This window comes from Triticum aestivum, chromosome 6B (genome assembly GCF_018294505.1).
Source record: "Triticum aestivum cultivar Chinese Spring chromosome 6B, IWGSC CS RefSeq v2.1, whole genome shotgun sequence".
NCBI classification, from domain to species: Eukaryota; Viridiplantae; Streptophyta; class Magnoliopsida; order Poales; family Poaceae; genus Triticum; species Triticum aestivum.
In genome coordinates this window covers 551,361,699-551,385,241 of record NC_057810.1, presented here as the reverse complement: position 1 = coordinate 551,385,241, position 23,543 = coordinate 551,361,699, and the positions used below count along the sequence as shown (strand labels likewise).

At 41.1% G+C, this 23,543-nt stretch overlaps 2 protein-coding genes across 2 annotated transcripts; both read left to right on the top strand.

Moving 5' to 3' along the window:
- The first annotated feature begins 5,315 nt into the window (after positions 1 to 5,315).
- On the top strand, positions 5,316 to 11,788 carry LOC123137957 (nuclear matrix constituent protein 1a). The gene is made up of 9 exons (XM_044557849.1): positions 5,316 to 5,524; positions 5,801 to 6,009; positions 6,859 to 7,068; positions 7,432 to 7,685; positions 7,782 to 8,052; positions 8,157 to 8,240; positions 8,822 to 10,908; positions 11,025 to 11,208; positions 11,298 to 11,788. Exons 2-9 carry the CDS (start codon positions 5,863 to 5,865, stop codon positions 11,493 to 11,495), a joined length of 3,435 nt encoding a protein of 1,144 aa, XP_044413784.1. The 5' UTR covers positions 5,316 to 5,524; positions 5,801 to 5,862; the 3' UTR covers positions 11,496 to 11,788.
- Positions 11,789 to 14,220: 2,432 nt separating this feature from the next.
- Positions 14,221 to 23,111, top strand: LOC123137956 (TBC1 domain family member 15). The gene is made up of 15 exons (XM_044557848.1): positions 14,221 to 14,528; positions 14,800 to 14,958; positions 15,301 to 15,367; positions 15,466 to 15,573; positions 15,804 to 15,888; positions 16,385 to 16,439; positions 16,860 to 17,261; positions 17,799 to 17,858; positions 18,795 to 18,893; positions 18,973 to 19,083; positions 19,527 to 19,598; positions 19,703 to 19,819; positions 20,556 to 20,705; positions 21,189 to 21,289; positions 22,602 to 23,111. The coding sequence occupies exons 1-15, from the start codon at positions 14,394 to 14,396 to the stop codon at positions 22,927 to 22,929; spliced, it is 2,049 nt and encodes a 682-aa protein (XP_044413783.1). The 5' UTR covers positions 14,221 to 14,393; the 3' UTR covers positions 22,930 to 23,111.
- Positions 23,112 to 23,543: the final 432 nt, after the last annotated feature.

Genomic DNA, 23,543 nt, shown 5'->3' with positions numbered 1-23,543 from the left:
GGCTAGGCTGGTGGCACTACCCTCAAACTGTCATGGTATCTTCTTGATTGATTTGGTTAGGTGAGCCAAGATCACACACAAACGTGCTGCAAAATTGTTTACTGCCAGGAGAAAACTAAGGGCATGTACAATGGTGGCATATGGATACATATGCCTCATGACAAAAAGTAATTTGAGGCACCTACATTTATTTTTTCTCCCCAATGCAAGCTATCACTAGTGGGCCTCATTAAGAAATAGAAAATAAAGACTTTAGTACACATGCATCTCTACTTTTCATTTTAACCTTTTCGGCTTTTGTCATCGGACCACATTTTTTCTCTTCAAGCACCCGCCTCCTGGAGAGGATCCCGCTTCACTATCCGAACCTACTTTACGTCATATCCGATCCTACGTGGCATGCGAGGCATCACCTTGAGGCTATGCATTGTACATGCCCTAACACAAACTGGCTTGCATGTTTGTTCGTCTTGTACCAGGATTGAACAGGTGTCTCTTTCTTTTGTGGACTTCGTTTCTATATTATAGTATATGGTGGTTAGTTGGTTACCTAAATTGTGTGACACAACATTGTTTAGCGGGGTGTCTTACATGGCCATAAAACAACTTTTATCGCGAAGCGATCACAGGGGATTATACAAGTATGTTGAGGTCATTGTCGAACAAAGTCATCTAATCTTTGGTCTTGCCGTCCACTTGTTCATCTATAGATGGTATCAACCTGCTTAAAGTTGCAGATATTTTCGCAAAATCCTTGGGCATATCCACAATCCCTTGCTGTCTTTTATCTTAATCAAGTTATTGCATGCCATTTGGTCTATCTGTCTTTGCATCCTACGTCGCTCATGTCGCTGGCTCTCTCGGTAACATAAAACCTAGTGTTTACCAAGGGTGAAGTGGAACACCATGTGGCCGACGTCATGGAGCAATTTCTACTTTGTATTCCCTCGCTACACAATCGAGGATATCTGGATTAGGCAATAGTTTTCGCTAGCATGCTGAGCCTTCAAGAGCTATCCATAAGAATTGCAGAATGTATAGTTGCAAATGGAGATACTCACATTGATTTATTACATGATCGGTATACACCGTTATGAACGCCTCTATCACGCTCTAGTTCCTGCATACCTATACTAGCTACTCTTTTTTCTACCTGACCTCACCTTGGTAAGTCCATAGCCTACACCGAGCTCGTTGATCCGTGCCCTGGTTTGTTTCGTCTTGTACCATGACTGAATAAGTATCTCTTTCTTTTCGCGACCTTTGTTTCTAAAACATCTGGCGGTTAGTTAGTTGGCTACCTAAGATTGTGGTGACATGACATTGTTTAGTGTGTCGTCTTACATGGGCGCATAAACAACATGTAAATGTCGTCTTACTCTATTGCACAAGATCATTTAGTGTTGGTCTCCTTGCACTAACGCTAAAATCTGCTAGAGTTAAGCGAGGATTTTGTAAAACAATTGGCTTCCTCAATTCCACTCCATCTTCATTCATGCCACAGACTTACACATGTGGGCTACTCCGTATATATATGTTGTTTGTCTTGTACCTCAAGGATTGGACATGTGTTTCTTTCTTTTGTGAACCCCCCTTCTAAAATTACTAGCAAGATGCCCGTGCGTTGCACGAGACATCAAGATGCATTTTCTTACAAACACCTGTTGTGATTGACCCATGTGAGAGTAATCTCATGTTTAAAAACTAATGATGTCTCGAGAAGGAGGAGAGATAAGAACCACCCGGCAAGGGGGGGTAGCGATCTCATCTAAAAAAAGAAAGGAGAGATAAGGTGAGGAGGAGTGGGGTGTGGTGGCGTTGGTGGCCAGACTGAGCGGATGCATGGGAATGGACGACGCCGGCAGCGACCACCATGCCAGATTATTCCAGATGCTTTCTTTTTTAATTGCTCAACAATGAAGTTGTGGGAGATAAGAATGAACGAGTGAAGGTCTTATCTGCAAACATAGAGAGATGTGCGGGTATCTTTTTGCAAAATTAACATGGTTTGCTTTCTATCCGTCAAATATAGATCGGACGGTCTATATTGCAAGATGGCGGGCACACAATCATCACCAACTCGGTTTTTTATAAGAGTAGAGATAGGGTTGTTAGCTGGTTACCCAAGAATATGCCAAACAACATTATTTAGTGTGTCATTTTGCATGGGCATAACAACTTGTACGTGGAGCGAAGAGACCGCAAAGTATTTTTGCAAACATGTTGGGGCAACCATCCAACAAAGTCATCTAATCCTGGTATTGATGTCCACATGCCCATTTATAGGCAGCACCGTCTAAAAATTATAAAACAATTACCTTACATTAACAAACAAACCAGTTAATGGGGTGTTTGGCTAGACTTAACTCATCACTTTTGGCTTTTGGCTTATAAGACAAAAAGCACCTGTTTTTTATGCCTTTTGGCTTTTGTTTTTGGTTGAATGTTGTAACACTACGTTGCAAGCCAGAAGTGAAAAGCCAAGATCACATCTTTTGGCGTGTAGGCCAACAATCAAAATTCACAAGTTAAGCCTAACCAAAACCCCCATGAGTTGTAATGTTTTTCATACAATGATTTAGCATAATTTATTCATCTCCATTTAATGAAGAGAGTTTGACCTCAGTTCTTTACAAAGGCTTTCATCCCCCCCCCCCTTGCTTGTAACTCCATTGCAGGGGCAGCGCCAGAAATTTTTGCCATTGGGTTTACTTGTTGCGACAATTCAATAAATTAGTTAAGTGCAAAGTCTAATTTACACTATCTTACAACAAAAGTATGGAACTCAAAAACAACATAATGAGTATAAATATTACCTTCCGTCTTAAAATATCATATATTGTGCTTTCTAAGAATTGAAGGGTGAGACATAACAATTGGCTGAAACTATATAATTATTGATTTACTTAGCATGAATAAAGTATCAAAATAACTTCATAGCTCCACGTGTAGAGTCTCATCTTCCTCAAAACACTGAAAAAAGTGATAAGTTAGTTTGACAAGCTTAAAATAAGTACCATGAAACAAACGAAGCTTGTACAGGCAGTTACATTTTGTAGTGCCCCTTTCGAATTTTCATCATCTTAAAAATATCAAACATTACATCCTTAATAATGGTAGAAAATATATATTTTTCGAAATAGAAAATTAGATAATCACACATAAATTGATCCAAATATTTTTTTATTGTGCAACTTTTTCTTGATAACATTCATAGTTGAGAAACATCTCTGTTGTTTTCGCAACCAGCAATATCAATGCCAACTTTTAAAAATAATAGACCAAAGGAAAAGCAACATGTTTATTTATCGGCACCATTAGTTTACCAATATCAAAAACTTTATCCAAAATGGCGAACCTTTGATGGTTCGCACATTATTAATGTAAATGCAAAGTTTAGGACCAAGATCATCCAATATTTTGAATCGTTATCCAAACCTGATGATTGATTTCTCTTCAAAAAGTATGGCCCCATAACCTAGATAATCAAAGTTCAGGGAAAAAGTAATTACAAAATTAGGGCAAACACCATCACCGCACTAAACCACTAGGCTAGATTGGATATGCATAACTGCACAATAGATAGAACATATATCTTTTGTACCTTGAGTATGTACTGGGACCTGCCGTTGCTGGCGGCGCATCTAATGATCAAACGACATGCGAATAAACGGAATGGAAGGGATGAGAAGCGAGAGATCGTGGGAGTTGCGTTGGAAGCGATCGAGTCAATTCAGGAGATAGAGAGTCTTGCGGACGATGCGCACATACTTACACAAGAGACTTTTTTTTTCTTTTGAGATTGAGAAATCATACGCAAGATATATGAGAAATGATAAATCAATCCAGGCTATTTTGCGCTTTTACTTGAGCTTCCTAAAGTATTTTCTCATATTAGAATATATTAATTGTCCTAAAAGGCTTGCTTGTGCGTCCGATGGGTTCAGCAAAACAATTTACTGGTTCAAACTACTTTATATACCATGTGTAAGTTCGTGACAGGGAAAAGATTGTTGGATTCGATTGAACCCAACACCTATACGCTGCCTCCACCCCTGCTCCGTTGCCGACGGTAGTTCATTTGATAGATTGAACCCTAATGTTAACTAGAGGTGAAGTGGTACATTGTTTGACTGGCGGAATGGAGCAAATTATGCTTTGCATTTTGTTGCCACACAACTCAAGGGTAGGTAGATTTGACGATACTTTTTCCAGTAGGGTGAACATGCGAGAGATATCCATAAGAACAGTGGAATGTATGAGAAAGGCATTAGCATCATTCTGCTGCACAACCGGTATATACGGGTATGACCCTCTTACCGTAATTACTAGCTCATCTTTTCGTACCCAGTCTTGTTGCTTGCCTTTAAATTGGTATCCTACATATACCTTATAAACTCGCGCCTCGACTGTCTAACCCCACAAAGTCATCACTAAAGTGCTCAAGTGTATTCTTAGAAGTGTGCATTGAGGGTTTGAACTCTCAAATATGAAATCCTACACGAACAGGCTTAAACCATCCCATTTTAATGTTGCATGTGATGTTTGTGAGCACCAATTCTACCCGCAGTAAAACCAGGTATCAAACATGTATTTTGAAGGTGAGGATGAAGACTAAAGATTGGTCATATGTTTCAAATGACTGGGATATACATAAGACCCTCTGACTAGAATACACATGGATGGAAAAAACTGGTAACATGGTGCCATATTAAACTCTATAGGTATTAAAACACACAAAGACGCAACAAAAAATGTGAAATTGCACCTCAAAAAGACCACATGAACGTCTTGAAAAAATCAGGTCCCTATCATAGTTCTTCAAGAGACAATTTGTTTTCTAAGATGCACTAGCTTTTTCTTGAAATTACACATAAAGCAGTGCATAGAAAAAAATAATTTCCAATTATACATATCGAACAAGCTATGTGAGAAAAAAATCTACAAAAAAAAATCCTACAAATTGTATACGACCTTTTCTTCTTCTGAAAATCAGAGAGTCATACCCTTCGACTTTAATCAAAGAATGGTTTGACACTATGGTCAAGGTTTGGTGCTCCAAGCCATTATGGTCAGCACTATGTTTTCCTTTCAAAAATCGGTTCCAAACTGTCAGCCAGCACTGATGCCGTTGTTATGCTAGACGGGTCATCAAATGATTGTCCAATAGGAGGGGGCCAAGTCGGAGTCCCATGATTACATCATCGAAAAGCATCACAAAATGCAAGGGGGCATCGTGGTCATTTGCCGCACCGCACGCTCCCCTCGCGAGCACCGCTTTTTAGCCAGACGCCCCCCTACGAATTTACATCCAGCCCCCCGCCCGCCTCTTCCCCCCTCTTCTCTCTTTCTCTCTCCCCGTCTCCCCGCTCCTTTCCCAAATCTGACCGCAGCCGCACGACGCACCTACCCAACCCCCAGAGCACCAGCAGCCCCGACCTAGCCCAGCCCGGCCCCTCGCGCGCCCGGACAGCCGGCCTCCACCGCGCCGCCGCGCCGCGCCGTGGCCGCCGGGAACCTCCCGGTGAGCGCCCTCCTCGCAGATCCGTTAACCTTCTTTCCGCCGCTTGTTTCTTGGGGGGTTTCTTGGGCTTTCGAGGGTTTGAAATTCGGACTTCTCGGCGGGGGACGCCCGTCCTCGCTTGCTAATGCGGGGCTTTCTCGCGGCTCCGGGGGCGGGATTCCTCTGCGTTTCTTGGCAATTAGGGTTTCCTTTGCCGGGTTTCCTTGGTGGTTAGGGTTTTGTTGGAGGGAGCTTGGTTGGTAACTTTTGTGCCTTTCTTGGCCTCTGGAACTGCAGGTAGGGGAGCGGCGCCTCGTTTCTTTGATGCGCCGCGAAGGAATTGGGAGCAAGGAGACGTGATGTTTACTCCGCAGGGGAAAGGATGGAACGGCTGGTCCACGCCGTCTCCAGGGAACCAGCGGGCCGGTGGTGGTGCTCCGCCCGCATCTGCGCCCCTTGGCAAGGCCAAAGGGACTTCACAGAGAGCTGCCGAGCTCGAGCAGGAGGTTTCGCCCAATCTTTGCCCCCCGTTTTTTCTCTCTAGTCCATGCAACTTTTGAATCTTGTTTCGGGCTATGTCTCCTCGCTTCGACTTGTGTCCCGAATTATTTAAATTATAAGATTCACAAGGCCAACTATGCAGTACTATTATCCTATATAGTATTCTCTTTATCACATGTCATCAGATTTTGAAAAGTAAAAATGACACCATTATTAAAATCAGTCATGCCTCAAACTTTTCGATTTAAACCAGCAAGCCTTTCAGAAGATAGGTTTTTTGAAAATTTCTTGTTAGCACGACGAAACTCTACCCTTTGCTGGTTCTTAAAGAACCAGATTTCCATGTGACCCATGGAAGAACTCATTTTTCTGGCTGTTTTGGCCAGACAGCCAGAAAACTGTCGGCTTATACCATTTTCAACAAAGCAGTGCAGAGTGTTAGATTTGTTCTGCTTATACCATTTAACACTTTTCTCAGTAATATTTTCAACAAAGCAGTGCAGAGTGTTAGATTTGTTCTGCTTATACCATTAACACTTTTCTCAGTAATGCTAGTCATCATTATGATTGGGTTCTCCCTGTAGAAAGAACTGTGGGCTATAGCTAGTGTTTTTTGCCTTCTAAAATCAATAATATGGACAGGTAAAAACTTAGGCAGTGGTGAAAATTATTGTGCGTATTTTTGCATTTTCCTTCTCACTCACCTTGTGTAATTTGGATGTTGCTTCAGAAATTTCCTTTTTCCTCATCACAGTATTTTCTGTCAGGATATTTAACCTTCTGTTTTGTACTTTGTTCATTCCCATAACAGTTACAGTTATTGACATGTGTGTTTTCATGTGTATACCTTACAGTTACATGAATATCAATACAATATGGGGCTGCTCTTGATTGAGAAAAAAGAGTGGGCAGCCAAATTTGACGAAGTCACCCATGTGCTGACACAAAAGGAGGAGATCTTAAAGCGGGAACAAGCTGCACATTTGAATGCTATATCAGAATATGAAAGGCGAGAAGAGAACATGCGGAAATCACTGGGTGTTGAGAAACAATGTGTAGCTGATGTATGTTGGTCTCTATCCCATAATTTTTTGTTCTTGTCATTTATCAGCACCATTCTGACCTGGCTACTCTGCCAGTCGCAGAGAACTAATGAGCATATATATTTTTGCACCACATTTTACATAGATATTTGATTCTTGGAAGTTGTTCAATACTTACAGTTGTGTGCTTTATGTAATTTAACTTTTTAGTATAACCTCTAATAGCCAAAATGAGTTGGTATGAATATTAGAGGCTGCTGCACCCACTGTAGTCATCAGTATTGCTTTTACTGAAAGCACTACTCTCTGTTTTAAACTGATTAAGCACTCCAATTTTTCTTCTTCTGGTTTACCTTGTGACTTTTTGTTTGTCTGTATATGCAGCTTGAAAAGGCACTGCGTGACATTCGATCAGAAATAGCTGAGGTTAAGTTCACATCTCAGAAAAAGATAGCTGATGCTCAATCTCTTGAGGCTAATTTGGAGGAAAAATCTTTGGAGATCGAGGGGAAGCTTCATGCCGCAGATGCGAAGCTTGCGGAGGCAAACCGTAAGAAGTCACAAGCTGACAGAGATTTAGAGGAGGCAGAAGCTCGGCAACGTAGGTTGGAGAAGGAGAAGCTATATTTTGAGACTGAGTATGCCAATTTCCTCTGTCTTCTTTCTCTACTTTATACTGTGCTATGCAGGTGATAATATTGTGTATTGTGTTTCATTGTTTTGGTTACGTTCAGGAGGAAGGCCCGAGAGAAGCAACTCAAGGAGCAGGAGGAATCTCTGCAGGACTGGGAGAAAAAGCTTAAAGAAAGTCAGAACAGACTTGTTGATTTGCAGAGATCTGTAAATGACAGAGAGGAGAGAGCAAATGAGAATGACAAACTTTGTAAGATAAAACAGGAAGAATTGGAGGAGGCAAAGAAGACAGTGGAGTCAACTAAAATCATTTTGAAAAAAAAGGAGGAGGATATTGCCAAAAGGCTAAATGAATTACGCTCACAAGAGAAGGTAACCCAGTGATGGGTCCTGCATTCTTTTCTCCTCATTCTGGGTTATGACGAGTTGATAGTAAAATAAAAAGATATATGTTGTTTATTTCTATTCATTTGCAGGATGCTGACTCAAAGCACAAGATTTTGGAAAAAAGGGAGAAAAAGTTATCTGAGAGGGAAGAAAAAGCTAGTGCAAGAGAAAAAGTAAGTACCGATGAACAGTCTGCTCTCCAGTTGTGGCATTATGAATAAATGGGTACAAGCGATGTTGCTGTTACATTTATTTGGTCATTATGCAGTTCGAGCATTTTACCCTTGGGGAAAATTAATGGCATATTAAATATGTACCCCCTCTGTAAAGAAATATAAGAGCGTTTAGATTATTAAAGTAGTGATCTAAACACTCTTATATTTCTTTATGGAGGGAGTACCGTTGATATTTGATGTTCTCTAGTTTTTTCTGTGGACTTTTCCCCTATATACTATATGCTATTCTGTAACTTTTTACAGGTTGATAAGCTTAGCTTATTATTTTACCCATTGTGCTATTTCACTTGCCCACCTTGTCATGCGTAAATTGCCCTGATTGGCCACTATCCTGTGTTCATCTCATTACTTTTGAGCCATCGAGCTTTTCATACAGATACTCTGTTCTACTCCTTATGCTTATCAGCTACAAATGTTCATGTTCCAAGCATCCTCTTTGGAATATTTGATACACAGAATATTATGTGTAACATGCACCTTTTTCAGTGATCTGATATTGTCGGAGAAATCTGTTTCAGATGGGGCTTCAGAAGCTTATCGAGGATCATGAGGTGAAGCTTGAAGCAAAAAGACGAGATTTTGGATTAGAGCTGGAGAGTGAGAGGAAATCCTTTGATGAAAAGATGAAACATAGGGAAGCTGATTTGGTAAAGAAGGAAAAGGATCTCAGTTCTCGGGAGAACAAAATATCTAAAAGGGAGCAAGCGTTAAATGAAAGCAAGAAAAAGCTGGAAGAATTGCAGAATGACCTTGATACCAAGTCGAAAGCTCTGAAGAAGTGGGATGAGTCACTGAAACTTGAGAAGGGTAAGTTATCTGAAGAAAAGCTGCAACTGGATCATGTACGAAAACAGGCTGAGATGTACAGATCGGATATTGAAAGGCTGAAAGCCACAATTGAAGCTGAAAAGAAGCAAATTTTAGAAGAACAAAACAATTTGAAAGTTACAGAGGAAGAGAGGCAAGAGCATAGCATGCTGACAGCACAACTGAAGAAGGAGATTGATGAGTATAGAATGCGAAGCAATTCCCTCTCGGAAGAAACTGAAGATTTGAGGAAGCAGCGGCAGAAATTTGAAGAAGAGTGGGAGCAGCTTGATGAGAAAAGAGCTCGGCTAGAAGAGGAGGCAAAGGTGCTCAAGAATGAAAAAACAAATCTAGAAAGGTGGCGTCACAATGAAGAGAAGAGATTCAAGGATACACAGGATGAAATGGATGCAAAGTACAAGGAGCAGCAGGATAATCTTGCACTAAAGGAAAAAGCTTTGGCTGATGATATAAAACACCAGCGTGAGGAGATTGATGAATATCTGAAGAGAGAACGTGCTGATCTTCAGCGTAATTTGCAGCTCCATCGACATGAACTGGAGATGGAGATAGCGAATAAAGTAGCAATTAAACAGAAGGAACTGGAACAGAAGGAGGACGAGTTAAATAAGAAAAGGGATTTTGTAGAAAATGAACTAAAGCATGCTGTTGATTTGAATGAGTCCAAGATTCAAAAGATAACATTGGAGAAACAACAGCTGCTGAGGGAAAAAGAAGTTCTAGTGGAGGAGAAGCGAAAATTGGAAACTGACAAGGCAGACATTAGAAGAGACATTGATAGTCTTCATGCACTCAGCAAGAGTCTGAAGGATCGTCGAGAAGCATACAACAGGGACAGGAATAACCTCACTGACATGTTTGAAAAGTATAAGGTGTGCAAAAGCTGTGGGGTTTCTGTTTTTGAGGGCTTTGGTGATCTATCTCTCAAGGATGATGCTGATATTGACCACCCAAGTTTGGCTGTTGAGGGAGATGATTGTTCCCCGAACACTGATACTTTGGCTCAAGACACAGGAACACTTGTTAATTCAGCTGGTCGTTTCTCACTGTTGCAGAAGTGTTCAAGGCTTTTCAAGTTCTCTCCTAGGACAAAGGCCGAGCAGTCATCGGAACAGGAAGCGGAAATAAACATTCCTTTTGGTGCGAGATTAGAGGAAGCATCACCGAGTGAAGTAGATTATGAGCCAACTCCTGTCTATCAGGCAGCAAATAATTCTTTTGATGCTGAGGGTCTCCCTTCTGACAGTGGAGCAAGGGGGAATGAAGAATCCGAAAGGCTTGATATAGCTGATGATATCCAGATCGAGTCTTCTGTTGGAGTCGCAGATAATTGTATAGCTGTTCATGTAACTCAGCCATTTGCTGGTGCTAATGACATGGCAGTTGACACAACAATTGCCTCTGTGGACCAAAATGGGAAGGACTCAACGGCTGCCCCTGAAGTAGATTTGCAACCTGAAGCATCAAATCCTCCAAAACGGAAGGGTAGACCAAGAGGGGTGAAAAAGACAAAGTCGGTTCGTGCAGTGCTTGAAGATGCTAAAGTAATTCTTGGTGAGAATTTTGATGAAAAGAATGATGATCAGGAAGATTCAGTTACTGTTGGTGGTACACGGAAGAGGCGCCTTGCTGGACCAGATATCAGTGATGAAGAAATTAGTGAAGCACAATCTGAAAGTGTTTCCGTTGGTGGGCAGCGTCGCAAGAGGCGGCAGCCAGCCGGCCCGTCAACGCAAGCCCCAGGTGAAAAACGCTACAATTTGAGACGCACTACACTGTAAGTTAAATTGACCTTTCCCTATTTCATTTCTGCTCTGGGTTGTCTTCTCTTGCATTCCTTGGAACCGTGGAGTTAGTAAATGAATAATATTGTCGTTTTGCATCTTGGTATAGTGCAAATGCGCCGTCAGCAGCTCCTCCTCCACCGGAGAAAAAGAAAGGTGGGAGGACAGGGAAAAAGCGGACGGTAGAAACTACTGCTGATGACACGGAAGGAACCTCTAAAGCTGCTGATAGCAAGAGGACGGGGCCTTCTGAATCAGCTGATGGTGCATCGCAGTTGCAAGAGTTCTCCCAGGTAAGAGAGAGAGAGACTCTGATGCGCTATGTCAGGTGCATGTGTGTTTACCTGGGCTAATAAACTGGTAACCATGTCATTGATGTTAGGCTGAAACTGTTGATGCCCATGCTACTGCCGGGGAGGAGTATGGTGATATTTTTGTGGATGGTGAACAAGGTGAAGATGCGATGCCCATGACACCATCAGGAAGTGAGCGTGGGGGCGTCGAAGATGATGATGATGATGATTCAGAGAGGCGAAACAAATCGATTGGGAAAACGCTATGGTCTTTCTTCACGACATAACAAGAGGAAGAATAAGAATTGCATCTGATTAGGTTGTTTCTAGTGTTTCTTGTTTTGAATTGACGATTCTTGGAACTCTAGGTTGTTGGTGTGTTTGGTGATGATGTATCAGTAGATTTACTTGCACTCGTTATGTCAAAGCGTCATGTAATTGGGAATGAGTATATTTTGTAGTCAGACATAGTTTGATGGATGGCGCTCACAGAATTTAGGTGATGCCCCATGTACTCATATTATGGCAGCGATGCCTGTAACAGTCGAGAGTTGTTGAGGTTTGTAATTCTTGTTCCTTATCCCACGCCCAGATTACTTACTTTTTTCACCTTCTCTACAACTTTTTTCACTTTCTCTACACAGTGTGTTGCGGCATCTTGTCATTCATCACGAGTTCTGGTTGCTTCTGGAATCTGGACGCAAATGTGAAAAAAAAAGCAATATAGGCATGTGAATGGTTTTGCCGTGTCAATTGATTTTGGCCAATGCTATTCAGCGAACGTTCCCTGAGTGCATGGCAAAGCGAACATGACAATTTTCACCACAAATCTTTCGTTTGCCAGAATTTGCCATGTGGTTATGAAGAAATTATCATGTGTTTTCAAAGTATTTGTCATAAAAAATGTTTGCAATTGCCGTGCCTCATAGCTAAGCGTTCGCCGGTTATCGGGGTCCTTGATTTTTGTGTGAGAGCAAAGCGCAGCCCTATAGGGAAAAGGGGAGGCTTGATTATTTTTTTTTAGGAAAAAGGGAGGCTTGATGGGTGCAGGGTCTGGTGGCGGTGCACTAGGGTAAATATTCAGTAGACATGTCATCTATAACCAATCTAAAAGCTTATCATACGATAGTTAGTTATAAACATTGACTACTTTTGTCTTCTGCCTCATATTTTTGTCTCACAATTTTTTTGGAGCCCGTGTGCAGCTGGCTACTAATCTACAACCCACTTCTCTTCTCTCTCCTCAAACTCAAAAATTAAAATAATATTTAAATTCTTAAAGCCTACTTAGATCACCATATTGTACTTACCCCGGTGGTCACTAATGTGTAAGTAAGAAGAATTTCTTGGAGCATTTAAATCAAGATTTGATGTTGAAGGGTGATTTGACTAATCGGGTTAATGGTCGGCTGGATCAACGTTAAACAAAAAAGTCATTTTCCCCCTCAACTTTTTCGATCTATTCATAATTTGTCGTGGTAGTACAAAGAATACAAGAAGTATAAAACAAAATGCACTCATGAGTCAGGTCCGTCGACCACCTAGGGCGACTTGGAGCAAGTCGAAGGCACGACATCATCACCCCCCCTCCCAATCAGAATCGGGCAAATCTTGTTGTAGTCGAAAAGTCGTTGTGCTAAGGCCCTAGGGTATCAGCGCATCAGAACATCAACTACTGAAGATGAAAAGAAACGTAGATCGGAATAATCAAACCTGTAAACACAAGGCCGAAGACGATGGTTGGTTGAATCCAGATGGATCCATCGGAGACGGACGAATATCGAAATCCGCCAGAGATACACCTGCACACGCTCTTAAGCAAGGCAAGACACACCACACAACAAGGGCTAGGGGAAAGGACATTATTTCATATTCAAAGTGCCACTGTCGGTCCGCTCATCTTCAATGACCCTATTAGATCACCCATAGTGGGGAGTAACTTAGACTAGTATAGTCCATGTTACCACCTTCATAGTGGGAAGTAACATATGTGTGGTGTTATGCAACACTTCACTTATTAGTTTATAGACTCATTTTGTCTTAATATGTGTGAGGTTATTTATAGTGTTTTAATCATCTTTCTTCTTATTATATCATTGCCGCATAAGCAAATGTGCTGATTTGGATCTTATGTTGCTTCTGAAGTTACTCCCGTTATAGTCTTAGGGCATGTACAATGCATAGCCTCAAGGTGATGCCTCGCATGCCATGTAGGATCGGATATGACGTAAAGTAGGTTCAGATAGAAAGCGGGATCTTCTTCAGGAGGCGGGTGCTTCAAGAGAAAAAGTGTGGTCCGGTGACAAAAGCTGAAAAGGTTGAAGTGAAAAATAGAGATGCATGTGTATTAGAGTCTTTATTTTCTATTTCTTAATTTGGCCCACTAGTAATAGCTTGCATTGAAAAAAATTTGAATATAAATATCTCAAATTACTTTTTGTCATGAGGTATATATATTCATATGCCATCATTGTACATGCCCTTGGGACAACGAAGGCGCGGCCTTGCCGACGGGAGTCTGCCTGCGTAAAGTTGTGATCTAACAGCTGCCGTGATTCTGTGGTTCCGTCCGTGTGACTGCGGGTCCTTGCTCACGCGGCTAAGGTGACGCTGATCTCTTTCTCTGCCTTTGTCTCTAAGGCACGACCAACCTGCTGTTACTATTTCCCAGAATCGAGACCAAGCCTGGAGTAGCTAGCAAAAGCAACTTGGTTGCGGATGTGGTCGCTTTCCGTTGGCACCCCTACCGTATGCCACGCCATTCTTGTTTTTAGTCACCAGCAGTACAAATTACCATATCTGTCCACAGGATGCCCTCCGCCATACGTTGGAGAAAAAACGAAAGCATTTTTTTTGCACATGCACCTCCACCACCAAGCAATGCCAGCAGCACTAAGTAGTCAAGTCTCACCTGCCGTTCCGTTGCTCTTATATTTTTCTCCAGCCCAAAAATGATTTGGCTTGGGGCATTTATTTGTTTTGTTAATTATTATATTATATTGCCGGGGAATTCTTTCGCCGCACTGCAACGCTCTTGCAAAGCAAAGAGAGAGGGCAACTGAGAGACGGGGCCAAGCACTCCAACGCAATATAGCCGATCCCCATTATTGCGACTGACAAAAACCCGAGCGAGATCAGCAGCAAACCCAATCCCAGCGACCGACTCCCCACCCCTCCCTGGATCGATGCGCGGGGAAGCAGAGCCAGCAGCGCGAGCAGGCGCCGCCGACGCGGGCCACCCGCGCTCGCCGGACCCGCACGACCTCTCCGACGACCCCGACTACGCCGACGCCGCCTCCGTCCCCGCCTCCATCCACGCGGTACCGCTCGCCGTCCCGCGCCTCCCCATCTCCCGCTTCCTTCCTAGCTCGGTTTGGGGTTCGGGGCCCGGCGCCGACAAGTCGATCGGTTGGTTAGGTCGCTCGCCGGTTTCATGGGTCCGGAGGACGGATTTGGGGCTTGCTTTTGCTCCTTCATGTTGTTTTAGCATCGGATGGATACCTCTGTTGTTTCACCCGCAATCGATTCTGCGTGTTCCCCCTTTTGGTTCAACTGATGATTACTGATATGGTGTCGTTCTGGTGATCGAAGGCGATGCGGACCGACATGGCGGACATAGGGTCCGAGGAGACGGCGAGGATGGACGTGGTGTACGAGAAGGAGCGCGTCACCATCCACCCCACGCAGTACGGCTCCGGCCGGATCAGCGGCAAGCTGCGCCTCTACCTGCAGCTCGGCTCCCTCTTCCTGGTGAGGGCTATACCCATCACAATCGGCTAATATGAATGTTTGGTTGTTCGTATGTAGTACTACATGATAGGGGTAGAAATTAATATCAGAACTCGTGCGGTCACTTTGTAACTGCTGCGAGGAACCGTGTTATTACGCAGACTGCATGCCCACTGGATTATATTGTACCATCTTCTGCCGCCATTAACGTGACGATGATTGAGAGCAATGACACTTGCTGTTTTCCACTTCATAGTATTATCCTTTGTATACTGGATATTAGACTTGGATGAGTTATAGCTAGTTGCTACCTCAATACAGTTCTGCTTCTTCTGCTAATGCTTCGTCTGATATGTTTGACAGAGTTGGGAGCCAAATGAGGGAGTTAACAGTTTCTCAACCAGTTCAGTCACTGCAGAAATAGAAAAATGTAGGAATCTATAGTTTGCGTCTTTGGTCATACTAAATTTGGCAAGTAAAGCACATCATTGGTGGTACCTGACTCTTTACATACGTGGTTCTGTGCAGATAGAAGTTTGTACACCATTCAGGCCTTGCCTCTAAGTGACGTGCGCTTCATCCGTAGGCACACTCCAACATTTGGGTTGGAGTACATAATCATTGTTCTCTCATCAGGTGAAGTGTTTTTCTTGCTGTTCGTTCCTTTGATCTTGCAGCTGGTTTGAAACTCTGCTTGGTTTTTGTATCTTGGCGGTCGGATTATTAGCTTTCAGATACTGTATTGTTCGCACCTAGTATTTCTGCTTCTGCCAGCTAGATAAAATCATCATTAAATGAGCACAGACAGAAAAATTCATAAGTGGGATCAGGATCAGTCTTATTTATCTATCTGTCAACTTCTGCAGGCTTGGCTTTTCCTCCTTTCTATTTCTACAATGGTGGAATTCGTGAATTGTTCGCAACACTGAAACAGCATGTCTTCATTATCAGGTTTCCTTCTTTGGGACCAATGGTCCTAAATATTTGATCATGTTTGTACACATTTTGTTTATTAATGCCTAAATAATAATTGCTCCTTCCAACAAATGAACTTGAAGCAACTGACAAATGCCTTAAGGGGAAATCGTCATGTAAAGGCTATCAACTATATTCTTAACTACAATTTCTCGATGCATGTCTTGCTTTCCTCCTGTTGTGTTTGATAGCATCTTAGTGCCACATATATCTGAACCCAGGGAGATAACTCCGACTGTTGACCTTGCTATCTACTCTACTAGAGTTCTATTGTGAATCTTAACATCAATTCATCCTATTCAAAAGAAATTGAATGAAGCATCAAAGATTTGACCACAAGATCTACATCTCCATGATGCTGAAACCCATATATAAATGCTACTCCCTCTGTCCCATAATATAAGATGTTACATTACTTCCAATAATATAAGATGTTACATTACGTCCAATAAATGTCTTCTTTATGTTGTAGGTCGGATGACGATCCTAATGTATTTCTTGTCAATGACTTTGAAGATCCTCTTCAGGTTTGTTATACCACTGTAGTTTCTTGAATTGAGCAAAACATTCTCAACCGATAATTTGGAATCTTGCTGTTCTGTTGGTAGTTTATCTAACTGATAATTTGGAACCTTGCTGTTCTGTTGGTAGTTTAATCTGTCATAGTAAAAAGACCCAGCTCCATCAATGGGATTCTTTTTAGTTCCCTGGCCCCCTTCTTTCTGTCCTGCACCAACTGTTGACCTTGTGAATCTGTTAAGTTTGGGCTTTCTAGTATCAGATTTCTGTAAAGTAACCTAGTATTCATTGGTAAAAATATCTTTATCTGACCAAGGTGTTGCCCAAAATTTAACTTATAGTGATTAGTGATTACTGATGCAGTATTTAGGCTTGTTCCTTGTAGAAAGGCCATCATCCTTAATCCAACTCTTTTGATGCCTTTGTAGAAGAGCCTGTCATCTCTAGAGCTTCCAGGGGTTGCCACTGTGGCAAATGCCATGTCACGACAGAATTCCTTCAGCTTCACTGGTTCAGTTAGTGAAGTACGACATGGAGATGATGCCAAATATGGGGGGCCTTCAACCATGTCTGAATATGGCTCAAAGCAAAGGCGCAAATCGAATGATCCAGGTCGTGACATTTCGTTTCAAGTTCTGGAGAAATTCTCACTGGTTACGAAGTTTGCGCGCGAAACAACATCAAGCCTCTTTCGTGAAAATCACAGTAGTGGTTCTCATGCTTATGGACGGCAAAAACAAGAATATGTTTTGGACAACAGAGCAAGTGACAAGTACACAGATCAGCTAATAACGCCGAATGATGCTTCTTTGACCTCCGACTCGGTAGAGGTAACATATGTTACATGATGTTTTGTCTTTGCATCCATTCAGGCACCACAAATTGCGGCACTGAAATATATCTTCCTGAAGTGTTGCTTACCAGATGTCTGGACACACCTCTGAATTTTACTTCCTTTTTAATTTAATTTTACTTATATATTTAAATCAAATTGGCAATACTTCCTAAGGTTAAATTAGGGTCATGGCCCTTATACCAGGCAGATAATTGAAGCTGCGCTACTATTTTTCAGACATTTGTTCAAATGTAATACCATAACCTGTGAATTCACCACCAGTGAAGTGTATTAACTGTAGTTTCTGTAAATTAATGAACTCAAATTTGAAAACATGATTGATAAAAAAACACTGATCTACTTATGAACTCATATTTGAGAACATGGTTAAAAAAAAAGAAAACAATGATCTACTTAGTTTTATGTTCTGAACTGTGATGACGTTGAAAGTTTGAACTTGCTTAACCTTCCATGGTTATGTACTGTGCATACTTCATTTTGTGTAACATCAGTTTCCTTACTCTTTTGGTAGTCTGACGAGTCACTGCTGGTTTGGGGAAAAAAGAGAGGCAAACCATTAAGTGTTGAAGAGGTAACAATTCTTGGATGTTTGATGTATTTTTGTGAGCACTTTATTTCACCATCTATATATTTTTCCTTACAAAAATCCATGTTGCTAGTTCCATAACTGAGTTCGCATAATACATCTCTTGTGTACGTTGTGTAACCAAACAATGGGTATGAGTCAACATTAGATTTCTAGTGTCTTCATCATAAAATATTATCATCCTCAGGACAACCAAGTGCAGTTCAATCATGGGACTTATAATATTGAAGTTGGACATATACACTTCCCAGATTCGCCTAGTCTCTGGTCCAGACTCTACGAACAATCATGTTCAGTTTTGGTTTGTGACCTGGATTTTAAGGAAGCTTTAGGTTAGAGACAAGGGTGCACCCAGGAATGGACCAAGGGAGGGGCTAAGTGGGTTGCTGATCGGCCACAGGGTGCTGGACTACACAGATTCAGATTTTTTTGTCGTTCAATACGACATGTTTCCTTGGCTACTTAGGCTGGACCGGTCTAGCACCGGTCCTAGGCCCGCCCCTGCTAATGGAGGTGTTATCCCATACGTTCCTAACCTTACTCTTCCTGGCTGGCCTACTAACCTTTGGATTAGATACCGGAACCTTTGATATGAATAACACTGTTTCTGAAGGTCAGATAGTTCGTAGGCCATTACCTGTTTTCTCCAGTGCAAACCTGTAGTTATCCACTTATCCTTGGTAATGCCACAAGCTAAGCTGCACTGTGCTGAACACTTTACAAGGATTGCTTTTCCAAAAGCTAGTCCGATATTTTTTTTCAGTCACTAGGAACCCTGTGAATTATAATGAACATCATGTTCTTAGTTTCATGGATCTTTATCACCGACCATCTAACGCTTATTTCTGTATTGATCATGCTGTGTCAGTACTTCTATTTCATCTGAATCCTTAATTTTTTTTAATAAATATCTTTGGACAGTGGAGAGCTTTCTTAGATCCTGAAGGTAGAATTATGGATTCAAAGGCACTGAGGAAGAAGATTTTCTATGGGGGAGTTGATCATGTTCTGAGAAAAGAGGTGTTATAATTAACCTCTGATATGCCATAATTATTCAGCAAGGCAATCTTAACCATATATACTGATATTAAACATGTAGGTCTGGAAATTCCTGTTGGGTTATCATGAATATGATTCAACACAAGCTGAGAGGGAATACCTTGCAGCCATGAAACAAGAAGAATATGAAGCCATAAAATCCCAGTGGAAGGTTAGTCAAGGTTCATAAGTTTAATTTTCTGCAATTCAGTGTGCTCAAATATCCCCTTGCACAGCTGCGCTATGTTGTAGGTATTTATGAATTATGATATAGATATATTTGTTTCGTGTTTTTTAACTCTGAATTTAGCTTATGAGTAAGATAAACACATATTGTTGTCTTAGGCTTATGGTCTGTGAGGCATTTCTGGTTTTGACGAGTAGGAGGATGGTCGGATATTAATGTTTGGACACAGTTTCTGGCGTGGTTACATTGGCTGATATGTATTTTTATGCATACTGCTGCTTGCATAAATAGCAATCCATTCAAAGTATTGTTAGGTCACTTTCAGCTGTTTTAATTTTATCATATACATCGCTTTCAGATCAGGAGATACGCCTATCTCCATTTTACATAAATAATCATGATTATTCTTATACCATGTGGCCTTGCAGAGTATCTCAACCACACAAGCTAAAAGGTTTACCAAGTTTAGGGAAAGAAAAGGCCTTATTGACAAAGACGTGGTATGGATAAGTTTCCTCTTATCCTTTCTACTATATTCTTATATATAATTCTGTACTACTGTACTATTTTCACTTACATTTTGACGCTTGTTTTTTGTATGAAGGTGAGAACAGATAGGTCTGTTCCTTACTATGAAGGAGATGACAATCCAAATGTTGTAGTTCTACGCGACATCTTGTTGACATATTCCTTCTATAATTTTGACCTGGGTTATTGTCAAGTAAGTGTGCCTTGCATATAGCCCTGCATCTGCAATTTCCCGCCATGTAATGAAACTGTCTGGCATTTAACCGGGACAAGCTGTCCACTAGCTGTCTTGGACTACTTATTATTAGTTACCTTCTTTTGGTCTTGATGCTTGAAAGATGCTTCATTCTCATGCTTGTTTAAGACAATAGCATCATAGATAGATGTTGAATTTACTAATCACCTGGCATGCATTCATTTGTTTATCTAATCTCAGGTTTAGATCTAATACAACTCCCAAGAGAGTTAGGCGTGCCATCCTACATCTATGATTGTGGAAATTTCTTGGACATTATTTCCGCTGTGTTCACACACAGCGGCTTCATGTTGGTACATTAGCTGTTTGATAATTGATACTCCCTCTGTAAACTAATATAAGAGCGTTTAGATCACTAAAGTAGTGATCTAATATAAGAGTGTTTAGATCACTAAAGTAGTGATCTAATATAAGAGCGTTTAGATCACTAAAGTAGTGATCTAAACGCTTTAGTACATTACTGTTTGATAATTGATACTTGGTACTGCATACTAACCCAGTAAATCTTTATGTTATTAACTTGTAAACCTATGCAACTTTATTAACTGATTATTTGGGATACCAAGTTGAACTTCAAACCTTACATAAACTTATGTTTCTTTGTGATGCTCATAAAGTTTAGTCTACAATTTTGTTGGAATGATATCATATTCATATATGATCTGTCCTCCAGGGAATGAGTGATTTCTTGGCACCTATCCTTTATGTCATGGAGGATGAGTCAGAAGCATTTTGGTGCTTTGCTTCTTTGATGGAACGACTAGGAGGCAATTTTAATCGTGATCAGAATGGCATGCATGCTCAACTGCTTGGATTATCCAAGGTATATCCGTATATCTGAACTATTGATTATCATGTTGCTCCGTTTCCAGTTTGGCTGTACGCGATAGATATTCTTGTTAGAGGTCAATATTATATCTATTAGAATAGTTTTGTTGGTGTATTTAATGCAAATAAAGGAAAACATTTTCACTTTGGGCATGCATACTTATGGTTTGTGTTCATTAATACGGGTATGATTTCCTCGGTTTCCTTGACAAATGGCAATGCACTCACATCCTTTAAAGCCTTTAAATATCTTCAACTTTTTAAGATGCTGAAATTATAATATATTGTTTTTATAGCTATGCATCAATCCCATGGTTACTGTCTTCTAATCTCTATTATGTTATGGTTATTCATTTCAAGTCTTTGATGAATGCTGTTCAGCTTAGTCTCATAGTAACTGGTTCCATCCATTTTTTACCTTTTTAATCTAATATAAATACAACATACTGAGTTTGTATATATTTTTCCTACCTCATAGCTGGTGGAGCTTCTCGATCCTTCATTACATAACTATTTTAGGCAGAACGACTGTCTAAACTACTTCTTCTGTTTCCGCTGGGTTCTTATACAATTCAAAAGGTACATTCTTCATTTTAAAGTTGCAGCGTTTGCATCTTACAGACTTGTATTTCTTGGAGAGAGCCATTTGTTATACAAATGTAACTCGTTCATTTTACTGAAATCGATATATGCAGAAAATGAGTGTTCTTCAGTAGCCAAATTAAGGGAATCTTAAGTTTTAGAAGTTCTCCAGAAAATGAAACCATATGTAGCTTCTATGTTAGGATGCACGTGGTCGGTTCGGCACTCTGGACTTCCTAACTTTTGGTAGCAAATGGCTCCGTAACATGGAAGGGGTGGGCGCGAGATGGCGAATTCGCTGATGTATTTGGGCCCATTTCCATTCGACGTTTCGGTGGCATCCAAACAACTGAATTGGTAGCTGGGAATACCAAATCCCATTCCAGGAGTCCATTACAGACATCCAAACATAGCCTTTACAGTTTTGAGCAGCCAAGTGGATCAGCAAACAGGGCAAACTGGACTGCACCTTCTGCATCCATATTTCTAACAAGGCCAAATTTCACTAAGTATTACTAGCCAGAAGCATTCTTAATAGTTAATATTTCATGCAAGCAGCTGGGATTACTGTATCATACTGCCCTGCTGTGGCAACTTACATTTGGTACAGCATTATTGGTTGTACAGCAAGTAGGCTGGCGCCTTCTTGGTACTCTACCAGGTCCCATTCCCAGCAAAACATTGACCAGTGGCATCAATCATTTACAAAGGAAAAAAAAGTAATCAGCTGTGACAGGAAAAACCGAATCTATCAATCATGATAGTTACTTTTTGAGTTTGATATAACTTAATTTGGTCTAAAACCTAGGAGTAGGTTTTTGCTGTTGAGTAGGCCCTACCTAAGTCAAGACCTAGTTTAGTTGACTTGGCAGTCAGGGTATGTTTTGTTCTTTTCTGTAACACAATGTTAGCAGAATTAATGATGAGAGATCCGGAGTTGAAGGGCAGAGATGCGGAGTAAGGAAAGAGAGGCACATGCAGGGAGAGCAAAATTAGCTCTCTTTTAGCAAAGACCTAACGAACCAAAAGATGCCAATAAATCAGTGTGCCTGATTTATGTCTGGCTACCACTGTGAAGTTATTTTATAGTCTACCAGTGGTTACTGACCTAGGATAGGAAACACAAACTGTTTTCCCCATTACCAGTTTCATGCCATTTTAAAAATATTTTGATTGTCAGAGATAAATTGTGCAAGAAATACATTCATTCAGTGAGCTTCTGAAGCATTTACTTGAAAATAAAGAAAACACAGTTAGCAGTCATTCTCTCTCTCTCTCTTCCAAGTCACCAATTTCTTATGGATTGCAGGGAGTTCAGTTTTGATCAGGTCATGCTCTTGTGGGAAGTTTTGTGGACTCACTATTTTTCAGAACACTTTCACCTGTACTTGTGCGTTGGTATCTTGAAAAGGTACCGCCTGCGGATAATTGGGGAAGGAATGGACTTCGACACCCTTCTCAAGTTCATCAATGAGCTAAGTGGTCAAATCAATATTGACCGGGCTATTCAGGACGCCGAGGCATTGTGTACCATTGCAGGTGAGGCCGGGGCCGATTGCATTCCACCTGGAACTCCGCCTTCTATGCCCATTGAGACCGATGGTGGTCTGTATTTGCAAGAAGATGATGTCTTGTGAGACGGATGGTGGTCTGTACTTGCAAGAAGATGATGTCTTGTGACTTGTGAGATAGTAGCGTAATGACACTTTACAGAACCTTTGGAAGAACTATGAGATGTTATTGTTGTATATATGTACCTTGACTCTTGCTTTTTCTTACTGGAGATGGATCTTGTATGAGACTCTTTTATTTTGCTTCACTGCCCATTTCTCTCACCTAAATCTTCAGTGCTGATCAACTGGCAGGCTCCAGAGTCCAGAGTCTGATCCCCATTCATGCGGCCCTGCCTATATGACTTTTCAAGATAAATTTAAACTGAAGATAGCATGTGGGCTATCTCATTGTATTCCTCAATTCAGTTTGACTGAGAACTATGGAACTGAAACATCAACTATTTAAGCCAAAATGATTGTCGGCATGAAGAATTGTTGCGAAAGATTATTGTACCGAGTTTATTGTGAACAAGCCAATATCCATTAGCTATACAGCTAACCAAGGATGAGCATACTAAATTTTGCGAGACTCGGTTGACCTCTCAAAATATCTGCTATGATAGCAGGGAAAGATCTTTTGATGTGAACATACCCTTCGCTTGCCACCACATCGGCTATTCTATTTGGAGAAGTGAGAA

What these genes read in the sequence shown, in the direction of transcription:
- LOC123137957 (XM_044557849.1), top strand. Translation starts at nt 5,863, where the DNA reads ATGTTTACTCCGCAGGGGAAAGGATGGAACGGCTGGTCCACGCCGTCT. An exon ending in AAGCTATATTTTGAGACTGA is followed by an intron (nt 7,686 to 7,781) that starts GTATGCCAATTT and finishes GGTTACGTTCAG; the next exon opens with GAGGAAGGCCCGAGAGAAGC. An exon ending in AATTACGCTCACAAGAGAAG is followed by an intron (nt 8,053 to 8,156) that starts GTAACCCAGTGA and finishes ATTCATTTGCAG; the next exon opens with GATGCTGACTCAAAGCACAA.
- LOC123137956 (XM_044557848.1), top strand. Translation starts at nt 14,394, where the DNA reads ATGCGCGGGGAAGCAGAGCCAGCAGCGCGAGCAGGCGCCGCCGACGCG. An exon ending in CCATAAAATCCCAGTGGAAG is followed by an intron (nt 19,084 to 19,526) that starts GTTAGTCAAGGT and finishes GTGGCCTTGCAG; the next exon opens with AGTATCTCAACCACACAAGC. An exon ending in AACTGCTTGGATTATCCAAG is followed by an intron (nt 20,706 to 21,188) that starts GTATATCCGTAT and finishes CCTACCTCATAG; the next exon opens with CTGGTGGAGCTTCTCGATCC.